General features: G+C 44.6%; 1 protein-coding gene across 3 annotated transcripts in view; it reads right to left on the reverse strand.

The window, feature by feature from the left end:
* Window positions 1–1,301: 1,301 nt before the first annotated feature.
* The window catches only part of LOC126248608 (E3 ubiquitin-protein ligase RNF34), an 88,064-nt gene continuing 72,231 nt past the window's right edge, over window positions 1,302–17,134 (reverse strand). For all 3 annotated transcript variants that reach the window (XM_049949771.1, XM_049949751.1, XM_049949761.1), the window contains exons 5-6: window positions 10,601–10,781; window positions 1,302–1,620 (exon numbers count right to left, since the gene is read on the reverse strand). In XM_049949771.1, coding sequence (XP_049805728.1) covers window positions 1,445–1,620; window positions 10,601–10,781 — 357 coding nt within the window. In that variant the 3' untranslated portion in view covers window positions 1,302–1,444. The remainder of the gene's footprint in view (window positions 1,621–10,600; window positions 10,782–17,134) is intronic.

Genomic DNA, 17,134 nt, shown 5'->3' on the forward strand with positions numbered 1-17,134 from the left:
GTTTGTTCATTCGATGTATAGTGGAGGGGGAAAAAAAAAAAAAAGAGGAGATAACTCGTGCACAAGTGTCAGCTCAAGTTGGTTAGGGCTACTAAAGTGATGGAATTTTGGGCAGCAAGGGGCTGCTCAGTACTTCAGATTTTGTGGGCACTTTGTAATATTCACTGAATGGTTGAACTTTGAATCTGGCAATCAGGCCTCTAATGTGGAAATTAGAATTATTTTTGTTGCTTTTGAGAATTATTGTGTTAACCTCAAAGACTGTACGAATGCTTACGGGAATTTACAGTGTTTAAAATACTACTGAACTCCAACGGTGAGTCAGTCTGCTACTTATTTATGAACAGTAAATGTGTTATAGGACTTTATAATACGTGCGTCTGAGATGGAAGTTGAATGAGGGACTCTGCTTGCACTTTTATCATATTTATATAAACTTAATTGCACATATTGGCTGTAGAGTTGCCATTCCATTTATTACATGTTTCTTGGACTGAAAAATCTTCAGTTCATCAAAACTCAAATCCTACCATTATTTATCCTAAGTGATCTCTCTCATTTATTTTCAAATTCACTCACGTTTATTCCCAAAACCTGCCTGTTTCAGAAAAATTTCAAATGCAGGAGCAATTGTGAAACTGATTTATTTTGGTGGGTTTAGCTGCTGGCCTTAGTGTTGTGTGCGACTAAATGCTAGGACACATATGAGCTAATTTTCGAACTGAGCAATTCACTTGCCCATCCTCCACCAGCAGGTACTTGGTTCCTTTGTCAGGTGATGTTCTTAGGTCAAGGAATACTTAAGTGTGTCTGCGCTAAATGTCTTGACATTAGATGAGTTTACAAAGAATAACCTTTCAAGTTTTAAGCAGCTTTGCAAAACACACTGTCTCATAGCTAAGAGGACAGTGTGTGGCTCTCCACCAATTATATCCTCTTACATGGAACTGCGTCATAAAATAAACACAGGCATCTTGTCCCTTTATCAATAATCTGCTTAAAGAAATTGAGATTTTTTTCCCCTTCTAATTATTACTATGTTGCAGAAATCTATTCATCCAGTGCTCCTGTAAGAGTCACAATATAATAATAATAATAATAGCTGTGTGAACACATGGGCAGAGTAACGTGCTTCACCAAAAGAGGACGAAAGTAAGGAAATATAGGTCTATTTCAGTTTTGTTATTAAATCTGACATGCACAATGTACACATGCTTATAGTTGATATACAGTTTTAATTCATCCAGTCATTTATTGCTAACAAAGTACACAGCCTTCTAAGCTACTGGTAATAGAAATACTAGTTTACAATGTTTTTTTATTGTTTTTAAAAGCACATATCTTTACTTATCTCATTACACACAAAAACTTTTCCTTTTATGGAATACTAAAATTCACACACATAAAAAGTAAATTTTTGTAACAGTAAATATAAAATTACCACTTATGCTCGAAAAGTTCGCACAACTCTCACAACAAATTGCCGGCAAATAGGACACTCGCTTAGTTGCTTTCCACATTTCATACAAGCAGCCATATGTCCACATTCCAAAATAACACATTCAATAGGAGCATCCATACATATTTTGCATAATTCTTGAAGGCTCAAATTGTCCAACTCTGTTAAGACAGAATAAATGTATATCAGAACCGAACTACCTTACATGTAAAAGATTTAAAGTTCTGCATTTTACATAAAAGAGCCAAGTATAAAACTAAATAAAATATTATTTTCCTTTTAAAATACTTTACCAAGTAACCCAACTGAGATTTATTGTGAATTTGTGACCTATCAGGTTAATAGTTCTAGATCAAATGATAAAACCCACCCTCACGAATAAAGCTGCTGTTGAGGCATTTTCACCCAACACTGAAGGTAGGATACTGGGAAAGTTAAAAGTCCGCCACACAGCACCTAAAAGTGGGCAGTCCAGCAAGAGGTCAATGACAGTCATCTGTGAGCCACAGAGACACCAAGGTGGTCCTCGCAACGGAGGAGGTTACCGTGCGGCAGAACCAGCAGAGGACAACTGATTCCCTGCGAGAGGATGCATGGAAGACTTGCGCACATTTGTAGTCTCCTTAATGACATGCAGATTGTTGTGCGTACTGTTATGCCATTCTGTCTCCCAAAGCCGAAAAAACCTGCTGCGTAAGTCAGAATGCAGGTCAGTTTCAGAGATGCCTATCTCTAGAAGCAGTTTCTGTGTAGCCTGTTTGGCCAGCATGTCGGCATGTTCGATGCCTGAGATTCCGACATGTCCTAGGGTCCACATAAACACCACTGAACAATGGGACCATTCCAGGGCATAGATGGACGCTACCAAAGGATGGGGAAGGAAGCTCCCATCGCTAGGCGAATGCCACAGTGGTGCTCTGGATCGAGTAAACACAACGCTGATGGCGCTGCCGAACCGTAAACCAGACTCCCATAGTCAAGGCGGGATTAAACAAGGGCTCAGTAGAGCTGCAGCAGTGTAGAGCTATCTGCACCCCAGTTGGTGTTGATCAGGCAGTGGAGGGCACTGAGGCGCTGCCAGCTCTTCCACTTAAGCTGACAAAGGTGAGGTAGCCAAGTCAATCGGTTGTCAAAAACCGGTCCTAAGAACTGATGTGTCTCCGCTACAGTGAGTGGATCATCATTAAGGTAAAGTTCTGGTTCTGGATGAATGGTGTGATGCCTACAGAAATGCATGACACACGACTTAGCGGATGAAACCTGGAAGCCGTGGGCTCGAGCCCATGACTGCACCTTGTGAATGGCTCCCTGTAGGAGCAGCTCAGCTACACCAGTACTGGAGGAGCAGTATGAAATGCAGAAGTCATCCACATACAGAAAAAGTGAGACCATGGTCCTACAGCTGCTGCTAGACATTAATAGCCACTAAAAATAGAAAGAAACTCAATATGGAGCCCTGCAGAACGCTGTTCTCCTGAATATGGAGGGGGGGAGGACTACGGGAGGCACTGACTAAGACACGGTAAGTACGGAGCGACAGGAAGTTTTGGATAAATATCAGGAGCGGGCCCCAGAGACCCCACTCATACAATGTGGCAAGGATATGATGTCACCAGGTCATGTCGTATGCTTCACATAAGTCAAAAAAGACAGCCACCAGATGTTGGTGTCTGGAAAAGGCTGCTCGAATGGCAGGCTCTAAGGACACAAGATTATCAGTGATAGAGCGAACCTGGCGGAAGCCACCTAGACACGGAGCCAATAGGCCACATGACTCCAGGTCCCGACCCAACTGCCAACACACCACACTTTTTAGCAGCTTACAAAGAAAGTTGATGAGGCTGATGGGCCAGTAACTATCCACATCAAGTGCGTTTTGACCGGGTTGAGCACCAGAATGATGGTGCTCTCATGTCATTGTGACAGAAAGACACAATCGCACCAGATATGGTTGAAGATGACTAGGAAATGTTGCTTGTAGTCAGACGAAAGATGTTTGATCATCTGACTGTGGATCTGATCCGGACCAGGTGCTATGTCGAGGCCATGTGCAAGGACACTGAGGAGCTCCAACTCTGTAAATGGGACATTATGGGGTTCACTGTGGCATGAAGTGAACGAGAGGACTTTCCTTTCCATCCACCGATTGAGGTTGCAACAGGCTGGGAGGTAGTTCTCCAATGCAGAGGCTCAAGCATAGTGCTCAGCAAAGTACTCGGCAATCACGTTTGCATTGGTAGACAACATGCCACTGATGTTAATGCCAGGGGCACCTGTTGGGGTCTGGTACCCAAAACGATGACTGATCTTCGTCCAGACTTGGTAAGGTGATGTATGGCATCCAATGGTCAACATGTACCTCTCCCAACACTCCTGTTTCCATCTTTTTATAGGTTGGCGAATGCGGGCATGGAGCTGCTTAAAGACTATTAGGTGCTCTAAGGAAGAGTGTTGCTTATGTTGCTGTAGGCTCGCCAATGCTCTATAATTGCCTCAGCGACTTCCGGCAACCACCAAGGGACTGTCTTTCACCGGGGGGCACCATGAAGATCAAGGGATCAGGTTTTCCGCCGCAGAAATGATCGTTGTAGTGACCTGCTCAACTAAAACATCGATGGCACCTTGTGGGGGAGATTCAGCAATGACAGCAAAGGTGAAGGTTTCCCAGTCAGCCTACCCATCTGGGTAGGCATCCATGGGCAAGACATCGGGGCAGTGACAAGAAGATGGGGAAGTGGTCACTACCACACAGGTTGTCATGTGCTCTCCAGTGGATAGATGAGAGAAGGCCAGGACTGCATGAGTATGTGCCATGTGCCACACTGAGATTTTATATATATATATATATATATATATATATATATATATATATATATATATAGGGAAACATTCCACATGGGAAAAATATATGTAAAAACAAAGATGATGTGACTTACCGAACGAAAGCGCTGGCAGGTCGATAGACACACAAACACACACACAAAATTCTAGCTTTCGCAACCAACGGTTGCCTCATCAGGAAAGAGGGAAGGAGAGGGAAAGACGAAAGGATGTGGGTTTTAAGGGTGAGGGTAAGGAGTCATTCCAATCCCGGGAGCGGAAAGACTTACCTTAGGGGGAAAAAAGGACAGGTATACACTCGCACACACACACATATCCATCCACACACACACACACACATATATATATATATATTACTCCAAATCCCACGCCACTTTCCTTGACGTTGACCTCCATCTGTCCAATGGCCAGCTTCACACGTCCGTCCACATCAAACCCACCAACAAGCAACAGTACCTGCATTATGACAGCTGCTACCCATTCCACATCAAACGGTCCCTTCCCTACAGCCTAGGTCTTCGTGGCAAACGAATCTGCTCCAGCCCGGAATCCCTGAACCATTACACCAACAACCTGACAATAGCTTTCGCATCCCGTAACTACCCTCCCGACCTGGTACAGAAGCAAATAACCAGAGCCACTTCCTCATCCCCTCAAACCCAGAACCTCCCACAGAGGAACCACAAAAGTGCCCCACTTGTGACAGGATACTTTCCGGGACTGGACCAGACTGAATGTGGCTCTCCAGCAGGGATACGACTTCAAATCCTGCCCTGAAATGAGATCCATCCTTCATGAAATCCTCCCCACTCCACCAAGAGTGTCTTCCCGCCGTCCATCTAACCTTCGTAACCTGTTAGTTCATCCCTATGAAATCCCCAAACCACCTTCCCTACCCTCTGGCTCCTATCCTTGTAACTGCCCCCGGTGTAAAACCTGTCCCATGCACCCTCCCACCACCACCTACTCCAGTCCTGTAACCCGGAAGGTGTACACGATCAAAGGCAGAGCCACGTGTGTAAGCACCCATGTGATTTACCAACTGACCTGCCTACACTGTGATGCATTCTATGTGGGAATGACCAGCAACAAACTGTCCATTCGCATGAATGGACACAGGCAGACAGTGTTTGTTGGTAATGAGGATCACCCTGTGGCTAAACATGCCTTGGTGCACAGCCAGCACATCTTGGCACACTGTTACACCGACCGGGTTATCTGGATACTTCCCACCAACACCAACCTATCCGAACTCCGGAGATGGGAACTTGCTCTTCAATATATCCTCTCTTCCCGTTACCCACCAGGCCTCAATCTCCGCTAATTTCAAGTTGCCGCCACTCATACCTGTCATTCAACAACATCTTTGCCTCTGCACTTCCGCCTCGACTGACATCTCTGCCCAAACTCTGTCTTTAAATATGTCTGCTTGTGTCTGTATGTATGTGTGTGTGTGTGTGTGTGTGTGTGCGCGCGCGCGCGCGCGCGCGCGCGCCTGTCTGGCTGGGAGTGCTTCACTGATTCAATCTCAGTGACTGAGGAGGACCGTGAAGCCCTACGACCAGCTACCTTCGGTTGTTGCAGCAACTGGTGGGTGTCTGCTTTGCCACTGGTAGGAACATGGGAAGGGAGCAATTCACAGGATCCCTTCCTGGCAAGAGGAGCAAAAGAAATGCAGACCACTGCCCTTTGTGGCTATAAGGGATATTACAGGAACCGTAGTGAATATAATAAGAGTGTCAGGTGGAGTTTGCGTCTATGTCTTTAAATATGTCTGCTTGTGTCTGTATATATGTGTGCGCGCGCGCGCGCGCGCGCGAGAGAGTGTATACCTGTCCTTTTTCCCCCCTAAGGTAAGTCTCTCCGCTCCCGGGATTAGAATGACTCCTTACCCTCTCCCTTAAAACCCACATCCTTCCCTCTTTCCTGATGAGGCAACAGTTTGTTGCAAAAGCTTGAATTTTGTGTGTATGTTTGTGTGTCTGTCGACCTGCCAGCACTTTCATTTGGTAAGTCACATCATCTTTTTTTGGGGGGGGGAGGGGGGGGGAGGCGGCTGTATTTAATTTAAGAGGCAGAGGTCAAGTTGTGACAGTAAATTTTCGACCTCCCTACCTCATCCAGTAAGCATGGCTGGAGGAAGATATACATTAAAGGCAGTTATTTTCTGCGTTGTCCTTATCCTGACAGCCACAGCTTCAAGTGAGATTTGAAGGGGCACAGGTTCACAACATACCAAGTTGAGGACATAGACGCAAACTCCACCTGACACTCTTATTATAGTCACTACGGTTCCTGTAATATCCCTTATAGCCACAAAGGGCAGTGGTCTGCATTTCTGGGAACCAGGTTTCCTGGGGGGCAATGCAGAAAGCAGGTGTAAAGCTTAACAGTTGCCATAGCTCAGCCAGGTGGTGGAAAAAACCACCACAATTCCACAGGAGGGTTATGTGATTGTGATACTGGGAAGGCATGGAACACTCAATGAGGTAGTCTACGCCTCAGGGTCATCTGCTGCCACCAGTTGAGTACCGGTGCGATCAACATCTATTGTGTTGAGGGCCCAGAGAGAGCTAGGTCCTTAGCAGACACCAGAATCTCCATCTCATTCTCAGACGCAAAGCTTGTAGGTAGTGGTGGTGTGGGTGCCAGCGCAGTGCCTTGGTTCTTGGGGGTCTTTTATTTTTAGGTTTCTCTCGCCGCTCCTTAGGTTTGTCTGGCTGGGAGTGCTTCACTGATTCAATCTCAGTGACTGAGGAGGACCGTGAAGCCCTACGACCAGCTACCTTCGGTTGTTGCAGCAACTGGTGGGTGTCTGCTTTGCCACTGGTAGGAACATGGGAAGGGAGCGATTCACAGGATCCCTTCCTGGCAAGAGGAGCAAAAGAAGACTTAATCTTCTCTGGCTCAGCAGTGGGGATTGATGTCCCCAATGGTTGGGCGGGGGGAAGGGGGGGGGGGAGAGGAGGGTGTTGCTCCTGAAGTAGGTTGTGCAGGTGCAACAGGGAGGGAAGTGCCCCCCCCACCATCAAGAGGCAAGTGGAGTCTAACAGCTCTGAGAGCCAACTGTACACAGTGGAACGGAAGATGGTAGAACTGTTGTCATAGCGGTGGCATAGGTTGATGTCATATACACAGGATGCAGCCTCTCATATTTTCTCTTAGCTTCAGTGTAGGTCAGTCAGTCCAGGGTCTTGTATTCCATTATTTTTCTTTCTTTCTGGAGAATCCTGCAGTCTGGCGAGCTAGGCGAATGGTGCTCTCCACAGTTGATGCATATGGGAGGTGGACCATAAGCAGTATTGGGATGTGAAGGACATCCACAACCCACACAGGTGATGCGGAAGCACAGCGGGAAGGATCTCCAGCACTTAAAGCACCACATCTGGAAAGGGACATATGGCTTTACGTCACAGTTGTAGACCATCACCTTGACCTTCTCGGGTAATGTGTCACCCTTGAAGGCCAAGATGAAGGCACCAGTGGCAACCTGATTATCCCTTGGATCCCGGTGGACAAAATGGACACCTCGCCTCTCTAAATCGGCACGCAGCTCATTGTCGGACTGCAAAAGAAGGTCCCTGTGAAATATGACACCATGGACCATATTTAGGCTCTTATGGGGCGTGGTGGTAATGGAAACATCCCTCAACTTGTCATAGGCGAGTAGTGCCCATGACTGGGCAGAGGATGCTGTTTTGATCAAGACTGACTGACTGCATTTTGGAGAAGCCCTCCACCTCCCCAAATTTGTCCTCTAAATGCTCCACAAAAAACTGAGGTTTCATTGACAAACAAGATTCCCCCATCAACTCTCATAAATACGAGGTACTGGGGTGAATTGCTTTGTTGCCATCCTTAGCCTGGCGTTCCTCCCATGGTGTGGCCAGAGGAATGATTTGGGGTCATATTTCTTAGCACTGAAGTTAGACCTTGACCACTTAGAGACTGCTGGTGTCAAACACCAGCAAGAGAAGACCTACTACGCTTCATAACATGTCATCTGCCCTGATGCCACCCACTGCGACCAGGGGCCCTCCCCATAGGTGCCACCCAGCCACAGCAAAGGCCACCTGGCAGGATGGCCATTGCCGGGAGTGCCAATGCCCCAGGGTGGCGGGCATCTACTCCTTGGCATACGTGAGGAGTTAACGGCGCAGACACCAGCAGAGCGACCCTTGTGTGGTCAGGGGACTGCAACCAACAGAGTACATTGCAGCTCCACCACGACGGACTGTGCAGAAAGCGCTACTGCACAGAGGATGGAGGAAAACCCAGGAGGGTAACCTCCCTCAACAGCTGGAGAATTAGCAGAAGTGCAGATCCACGTCGACGAAGGATGTGAAAAGTCTCAGCGCACGATTGACACTACGCACCATGTAAGGTGCTCTTCCCCAATTGGCTCGCTCTTCAGGAAATTTTGAAAATGGAGGTCAAACCCTATAGGTGACCATCAAATAAAGGCTGAAATGGGTGAGACTCCTTTTAGTCACCTCTTACGACAGGCAGGAATACCCTGGGCCTATTCTAACCCCCAGACCCGCAGGGGGGAGCAAACTTAATAAAAGCAAATCTGAACGTTTCACCATATGTTTCTAAAATTTGTCTGCCTCACATTCATACAACAATAGTAAGAACAAGAAGATATAATTTATTTAGGAACATTATGAAAGTAATTTGGATAACCTATTAACTTCTCACACTTTCACTATCCTGTCTTCATAATATGGTGCAATGTTCTAAATACACTATGTGATCGAAAGTATTCAGACTCTGGCTGAAAATGACTCGCAAGTTTGTGGCATCCTCCATCGGCAATACTGGAGTTCAATTTAGTGTTGGGCCACCCTTAGCCTTGATGACAACTTCCACTTTCACAGGCATACGTTCAATCAGATGCTGGAAGGTTTCTTGGGGAATGGCAGCCCATTCTTCAAGGAGTGCTGCACTGAGGGGAGAGATCAATGTCGGTCAGCAGACCTGACACAAAGTCTGTGTTCCAAAATGTCCCAAAGGTGTTCTACATTATTCAAGTCAGGACTCTGTGCGGGCCAGTCCATCACAGGGATGTTATTGTCATGTAACTACTCCGCCACAGGACGTGCATTATGAACGGTTGCTCGATCGTGTTGTAAGATGCAATCGCCATCCCCAAATTGCTCTTGAACAGTGGGAAGCAAGGAGGTGCTTAAAACATCAATGTACACCTGTGCTGTGATGGTCCCACTCAAAACATCAAGGGGGTGCAAGTCCCCTCCACGAAAAACACGACTACACCATAACACCACTGCCTCTGAATTTTACTGTCGGCACTACACACTCTGGCAGATGACATTCACCACGCATTCGCCGTACCAACACCCTACCATTGGATCGCCACATTGTGCACCATGATTCGTTATGCCACGAAATGTTTTTCCATTGTTCAATCGTCCAATGTTTACACTCCTTACACCAAGCGAGACATCGTTTGGCATTTACAGGCATGATGTATGGCTTACAAGCAGCCCCTTCACCATGAAATCCAAGTCTGATTGCCTCCTGCCTAACTGTCTTAGTACTTACAGTGGTTCCTGATGGAAATTGCAATTCCTGTGTGATGGTCCAGATGTCTGCCTACTACACATTATAACCCTCTTCAACTGTTTGCAGTCTGTCAGTCAACAGGTGAGGTCGGCCTGTAGCTTTTGTGTTGTACGTGTCCCTTCAGTATCACATCGGAAACAGTGGACCTAGGGATGTTTAGGAGTGTGGAAATCTTGCATACAGACCTATGACACAAGAAACACCCAATCACCCGACCACATTTGAAGTCCATGAGTTCCGTGGAGTGCCCCATTCTGCTATCTCATGATGTGTAATGATTACTGAGGTCACTGATATGGAGTACTTGGCAGTAGGTGGCAGCACAATGCACCTAATATGAAAAACATATGATTTTGGGGTGTCCGGATACTTTTGATCACATAGCGTATTACAGACAATGTCCTTATAACTGAAGGACACTGGGAGTAAAAGGCTTCTCAATAGTTCACAACAGAAAAATAGTAAAATACAAAAATGATATCAGCCTTCCATCCCTGGGGTATGATGCTGCCTCAAAGGTAATGGGATGCATAATGCCTAAGTATCTGAACTACAGTCCTAAAACTAACAGCAACATTGACATCATTGTGCCAGAAACTAATTACCTTAATATCTATGACAATTTGAAAATTAGTTTGATTATGCTAAGAAGCTCAAGGTTGAAAGGAAAGAAACATTTATTTTTCATCACAAAATCAACTTATTATACACTACCTGTTCTTGATTTGTGATTATCGTGCCAGAGACGAGACAAACGTTCTATTAATTCTGATTTTTCCACACACCCTCTGAAGTCTACTCTATTCAGTGACAGAATTTCCTTTATTTGCTTCACGGAAAGTTTTTCCATCTCTTCGGCACTTTTTATATCTTCAAGTGATATTCCACTGCAGGCCTAAAAGGAAAAAATGTGAATGTCTTACAAATATGTTTATATTTAGATAATGAGTAAACACAAGGTGCATCACTGCTCTGGATGAGATGAGGAGTGCGGATGTCTCTCTGTTGATGCTCCCGTGTAATGGTTTGTGAATATGGGGAGGTGGGGTGAAATCGAGATTCGAGTGGCCAAGATGTGCAATCACCCCAGAAATTATTCCAAAAGTGCATAAAATTGTCATGGAGGATCACTGACAAAGTTAGAGCAACTGCTGAAGCTATAGGGATGTTATCTGAACAGGCATATCACATTTTAACAGCGGAATTTTGTACGTGAAAATTATCTGCTAGATGGGTGCCGCAATTCAACCAGCAACACATCAGAATGGAAATGTCAAAAAAAAATATCGGACCCATTTTCGGAACAACCAAAAGGATTTTTTTTGCACTGGTTTATGACAACAGATGAAACTTGAGTCAACTACTATACCTCAGTGACGAAACAACAGTCAAAGCAGTGGAAACATATTGATTCACAACCACGAAGAAAGTAAATGCTATGCAACTGGCCAGAAAGGTCACGACATCAGTTTTCTGAGATATGTTCTAAATTCTGCTGATGGATTATCTTCTCACTGTTCAAATAATACTACAGCAAAAGATATGCGATACTGGCAAAGCGAGAAAGGAAATAGGGAAGTCACCAGATGGGTATGCCCGGGCTCTGCACGCGGCAGTAAATGTTCCACCTACAGCTGTCCCACCCCTGATCCATAACAGTCAACAGCACCCACTATTCAACAGACTGCAACACCTACAACAGAAAACTGGGTGCAACAGAAAGAAGGCAAACTGAATCTGCACTACCAAGGGAAGGGAAATGGGGCAAGGAGGGGGAGGGAGGAAGGGGGATTCCACCAAGATACAAGCTACTGTCTGGAAGGCTCATTACATACAGTAAAACTAAGGGTTAACCTGATATGACCAATGTGAAGTCGACAAAGGAGTGTGGAGTCCTGCTGGGAGAAGCAAGAGGAAGAGCACCACACTCAGTTGTCTCCTCACTTTTGCAGAGTTTGTTAGATGGGACAGTAGTCCACCAGACATCACTCCATTTCCAAGCAAGCAGAATCTCATGTGCACATGCAAATTAGCACCTGGTATTGGCAAGCAAGTGCTCCTCTAGTCAAATGATTGGCCAGTTCATTTCCTGGGATACCAACAGGACTTAGGACTCTGAGAAAGACAACTGGCCAGACAACATGACGGAAATCAGTGAGAAGGTCATAAATAATGGAGACCTAAGGGTAGCAACAATAGCATTGGTCAATAATGCGGGAGACTGCACAATGAGTGAAAACATATTAAAAGATGGTAAATTGAGGTCCGTTTAATAAAATGGAGGGCTCTGATAATAGCTCTCAGCTCTGCTGTAAACACACTATGTGCGTCTGAAAAGTACCGGTGACCAAGATCATCATCCAATGGTGGACTGGATCAAACGGTTTCAAAGTTGAAGGAGACACCGAGCCACAAACCTGGCAATCCCAGACCAGATGGGACGAAACCAGGGCCCAGTAAACACGGATAAGGTTAGCATGATCCACACCCCAAGATGTGTGGGCAAGAAAGCAGAGAGCTTTAAGCTTCCACATGCAGCTATCTTCAGGTGATGAATCTGGGCAGCCAATCAACTTTTTATCAAAAAGGAGGCCCAAGATACATGACTGTGCTACAACATCCAGCTGCTGGGTACCTAGGTAAAGTTCCAGGTCACGATGGACCACGATATGATGGCAGAAGTTATTAACTTACATTTTTGTAGGAGACAGCTGGGAAGCATAGGAAAGAGCTCATGCTGAGGCCTATTGGATGGCACCTCGGAGCTAGCATGCAGTAGAGGCTACCAACTGGGAGCTGTACCAAATGCAAAAACCATCAATATACAACACAATGATGACCAGTGGCCCAACATGTCACTAGCCCACTGATAGTAAAAGGAAGAGTGTGACACTCAACACACAGCTTTGTGAGATGCCATTATCTTGGACCCGTGAGGAGTTGAGTGAACTGCCAACTCTAACCTGGATCAACCGATGGACAAAAGTTTATGAATAAAAATTGTTAGTTGGCCTCGAAAGCTCCAGTCACGGACTAAAGTTAAATGTGATGATGCCAAGCAGTGTCCTGCAGGTCAAAAAAGACATTGATAAGGTATTGGTGTTTAGAAAAATCCTGTTAGACTACAGCTCCCAACCTTAAAAATTTCCTCACAGAAACTCCCACAAAGATAGGGGGACAAAAGGCTCCACATCTCGAGAACTCATGATCTGTAGGCAACCATCCTCTCAAGTAGCTTACAGAGTATGTCAGTCAGTCTAATCAGCCAGTAACCGTCAAGAGGTGCTGTGTTCTTGCCTGGCTTAAGGACTGAGACCACTCTGTCATCTCGTCATCATGAGAGGAAGGCACCTTGGAGCTAAATACAGTTAAAGACCATGAGTAGATGTTGCATTTGGGGAACATTCATGTGTTGGATCATCTGACTTAATTTAATCAGGGCTTGGGGCTGTGTCTTGGAACAAGCCAAGAGCATGGCGTAGTTCCCAGTTCATTACAGGATTCAGATTGGTGGAGAATGAAACATAATAGGATGTCTTCAACTTATCACTTCTGCAGTAGGTACCTACAAAGGGAGACGAAGCCAAAGCTACCGCAAAGTGGGTTGCAAGGTGTTCTGCAAGAATGGATGAATCAGTACACAGACCACCCTGTAGGAGCTGTTGATCATTGATGGCCCATAAAACCAAGGAGCTGAGGAGTTAGGAGAGGTATTAACAAGGAGCTAACACCTTACATAAAGAGGCACATGTTCCCAGGGAGAAGAGAGAGCAGTTTCAGCAATCCTCCTTACTGCATCTGATTAGATAGCGAGCCTCAGTATGGAGTAACTTGAAAGTTATAAAGCTAAACTGCGATGGATGTCTTTTCATTCATTGTAGGGCTCAGCAGTGATCCTGAATAGCTATTGCAATGTCTTTGGTCTATCATTGCACCAGCCGATGGATGGGTGTGAGGGGAGGAGGGGGGGGGGGGGCTGGGTTGAGAACTGTAGAAAGGGGAATAGAAGTTCCGGCAGTGTGGAACGGAGATGCTTTGCACAACACAGGCATCAAATGTAACAGCAGAGGCATACGAAGGCCAGATGCCTCTGAAGTGCCGAATATGACAGTCAGTCAGTCTGGTGATGGCAAGGAAACTACAGTATCACCAAGAAGTGGTCACTGTCACAAATGTCATCATGTAGTGACCAATGTACAGAAGCCGCAAGATTGGGTGAAGAGACCATTAGATAAATAGCTGGAAAGGTGCCATGGGTGGCACTGAAATGCGTAGGAGAACCATCATTCAGGAGAAACAGACCACAGTCTGTGAAGTGCTACTCCCCCACAGGGAGTGGTGTGTGCTGAAGACCCCAAGTAGGAGAAAAGGGTGGGCAAGGGGCGGGGGTAATAGTTTGATTAATGTGGTCAGTTCAACACAAGGAACTGGCCTGCCTGGAAGTAGGGAAACACTACAAATGGTAATAGCTGAAGTCGTTTGCACCTGCACTGCTATTGCCTCCAATTAGTTACAAAGGAGAGTCTATTCACTGACACATCTGTACAAACTCCAGGTAGAGACCTCTTCAGATGCTCTTTCAGCATGGTTCCGACAGAATGTGCAACGACAGAGCATTAGAGAACAGTCATCAATGAAGTGCATTTCTTGGACAGCAATGCAAACTACAGAAGAAAAGCAAATACGATGATGTAGCTCTGGCAGGTTTCAGTAGTATGCATTACAATTCCACTGAATGGTTGTATGAATGGTGGCCAGGTCAGGTGTGAAAGGGACAGGAGGACTGGACATGCTGCAGTTCACTGTGTGTGTGTGTCACCAGTGGGGATGCAACCACATCCACAAACATCAGCTCAGATTCCAAATGCGTGGGGCGATCAGCACCTCCAGGGGCACCAAAGGAGCCTTGCCCCAATTCTCCTCCTCTTCCTCCTCCGTAACCTTTGGTGAGCAAAGTTTTGTATGTCCATCCTTGTAACTGGAGGCCTGGGGGAGTATGGTCATTTCTTATCTTAAGAAAACGAAACCACCTACAGCCGTCCTTATGATGTCATTTATTGTATGGCTTCAAGTTTCAGCACTTCAGTGCACCATCTTCAGGCTTTAGCTGATGCTGAAGGGTTTAACACCATCCATATACACGATGTCTCAGTGGCTAACATAACTGGTTTATGCAGACTAACCTGTAACTGTAATGATGTCTCTCCAACCATCAACTGTCAACTGCAGCTGTCGTGCAAACTCAGCCACCAACAGTGTGATCTCTGCATGGTCAGGGGACTACCACTATGCAGGTAATTGGCTGTACAGTTATTCATCAGTTGACGCTACTTCGTCAAGACATAAAGTAAGGTTTTTCAAAATTGGTCTATTCTCGACGACAAATTTATCAAAACTGGTTTCAAGATTCTGCAACAACATGGCTTGGCAACACGCACAGTCCCTGACCCGTCTCTGCCATCACACCTAAACAAACATCATCCCCTCCACAATGCCCTAAATGCCTCCCCTGTCCCCTACCCCCAGCTGTAGAGCCACCTCCTGATGTGATGCACATTATAATCAGTCCAAACTTTGAAGATCAACTGCATACACTTGTACATATGAAGTAATCAAGGGGAGCAAGTTACCCTGATATAACAGGCATTTACATTGACATTAAGTTCCTAGGTCTTGGCAAAGCTACTACTGTTTTATGCATTTGTGTCATCAGACATAATAAATCTTATGCATACACCAAGAGAATTACATCAGCCAGTGCGTGTCAGATTGCAACACTATACTGACTTCACTCAACAATAACCAAGTGCTTACATATGAGTTCCAAAAGAAAAGCAAATGAAGAACACTTTAAGAGAATTCCTTATCATGGAGCAGCAGTTGGTCTGATTTATTTATTTAGCATCCAATAAATCACACATGTGATAAAGAATTTGTCATTTGATTACAAGTAACACATACACATAATAAATGAACAGCAAAACAAATTACATACACATAGTACACAAGTAGTGTACAAGAACTTATTACACAAAAACACAAGTATGTGCTCATGATAATTATAGATCATGAACTATGCCTTATACACAAAATGTATTACGGATATTTAACAAATTTTTCATAAGTACCATAATTACGAAGTTTAAAACATAATTAAATTAGTTTAAATTAAAAAAAAAAATAAGTGCAGGTTTCAATCCACAGAATACCAACAGGTATTCATTTACACTGTAGTAGCATTTTTCCATCAAGTATTTTTTTACTTCATGCTTGAAATTATTTTTGCCTTTCAATTCTTTAATTTGAGATTGAAGTGCATTTAAAAGCTTTATTCCTAAGTGGCTAACATGTTTCTGACTCCTAGGTTTTGCTACATAGGGAGCGTGGAAGTCTTTACAATACCTTGTATTGTGATCATGGTACCTTGAGTTGGTTTGGAGATTGCAATTATTTTTACTGATCATTTCCAGGTATTTAAAAATATATACCGATGGTATTGTCAGTATCTTTAGTTGTCTGAATAAGGGTCTACAGTGAGTTTGTGGTGGGCTGTGTGTCACGATATGACTAGCTCTTTTTTTGCATAATAAAAATGTCAGTCTTGACCTGGTTTTACCCCAAAAACTTATGCCATAGCTTGCAACTGATTGGAAATAACTAAAGTACACCGCTCTAATACATTCCTTGCTACATACCTTTGATATTATTCTTAAGGCAAAACATGCTGAGCTAAGTTTCTGAATAAGATATACACTGTGTTCATTCCAGTTTAAATCTTGGTTAATTCACATTCCCAGAAACTTTGTGGTGCACACTTTTCCTTTTTGTTTGCTATCCAGCACAAGGCACATATTTTCCCCTTGACACTTGCTTTTATACTGTATAAAGTTTGTTTACTTTGTATTTAATGTCAGCTTATTTGAATAAAACCATGACTGTATGTATGAGAGCATTTTTTCTGCTGTAGTAAACAATTATTCTTTTATATCACTAATTATGATACTCGTGTCATCTGCAAATAGTAGAATTTTGGCTGAGCTGTCTGGAGCCTGTATATCATTGATATAAATTAGAAATAACAATGGGCCCAGAATGCTGCCCTGTGGAACACCTATTTCAATTTGTTTTGGTTCAGATACGAGTTTAAAATTGTGACGATTGTTGGATGACCTCAGCTCAACAACTTGTTACCTGTTTTGCAGATAAGATTCAAACCATTTTTAACAGTACCCCTGATGTCTATTGCTT

Source organism: Schistocerca nitens, chromosome 1 (assembly GCF_023898315.1).
Source record: "Schistocerca nitens isolate TAMUIC-IGC-003100 chromosome 1, iqSchNite1.1, whole genome shotgun sequence".
In the NCBI taxonomy this organism is placed as follows: Eukaryota; Metazoa; Arthropoda; class Insecta; order Orthoptera; family Acrididae; genus Schistocerca; species Schistocerca nitens.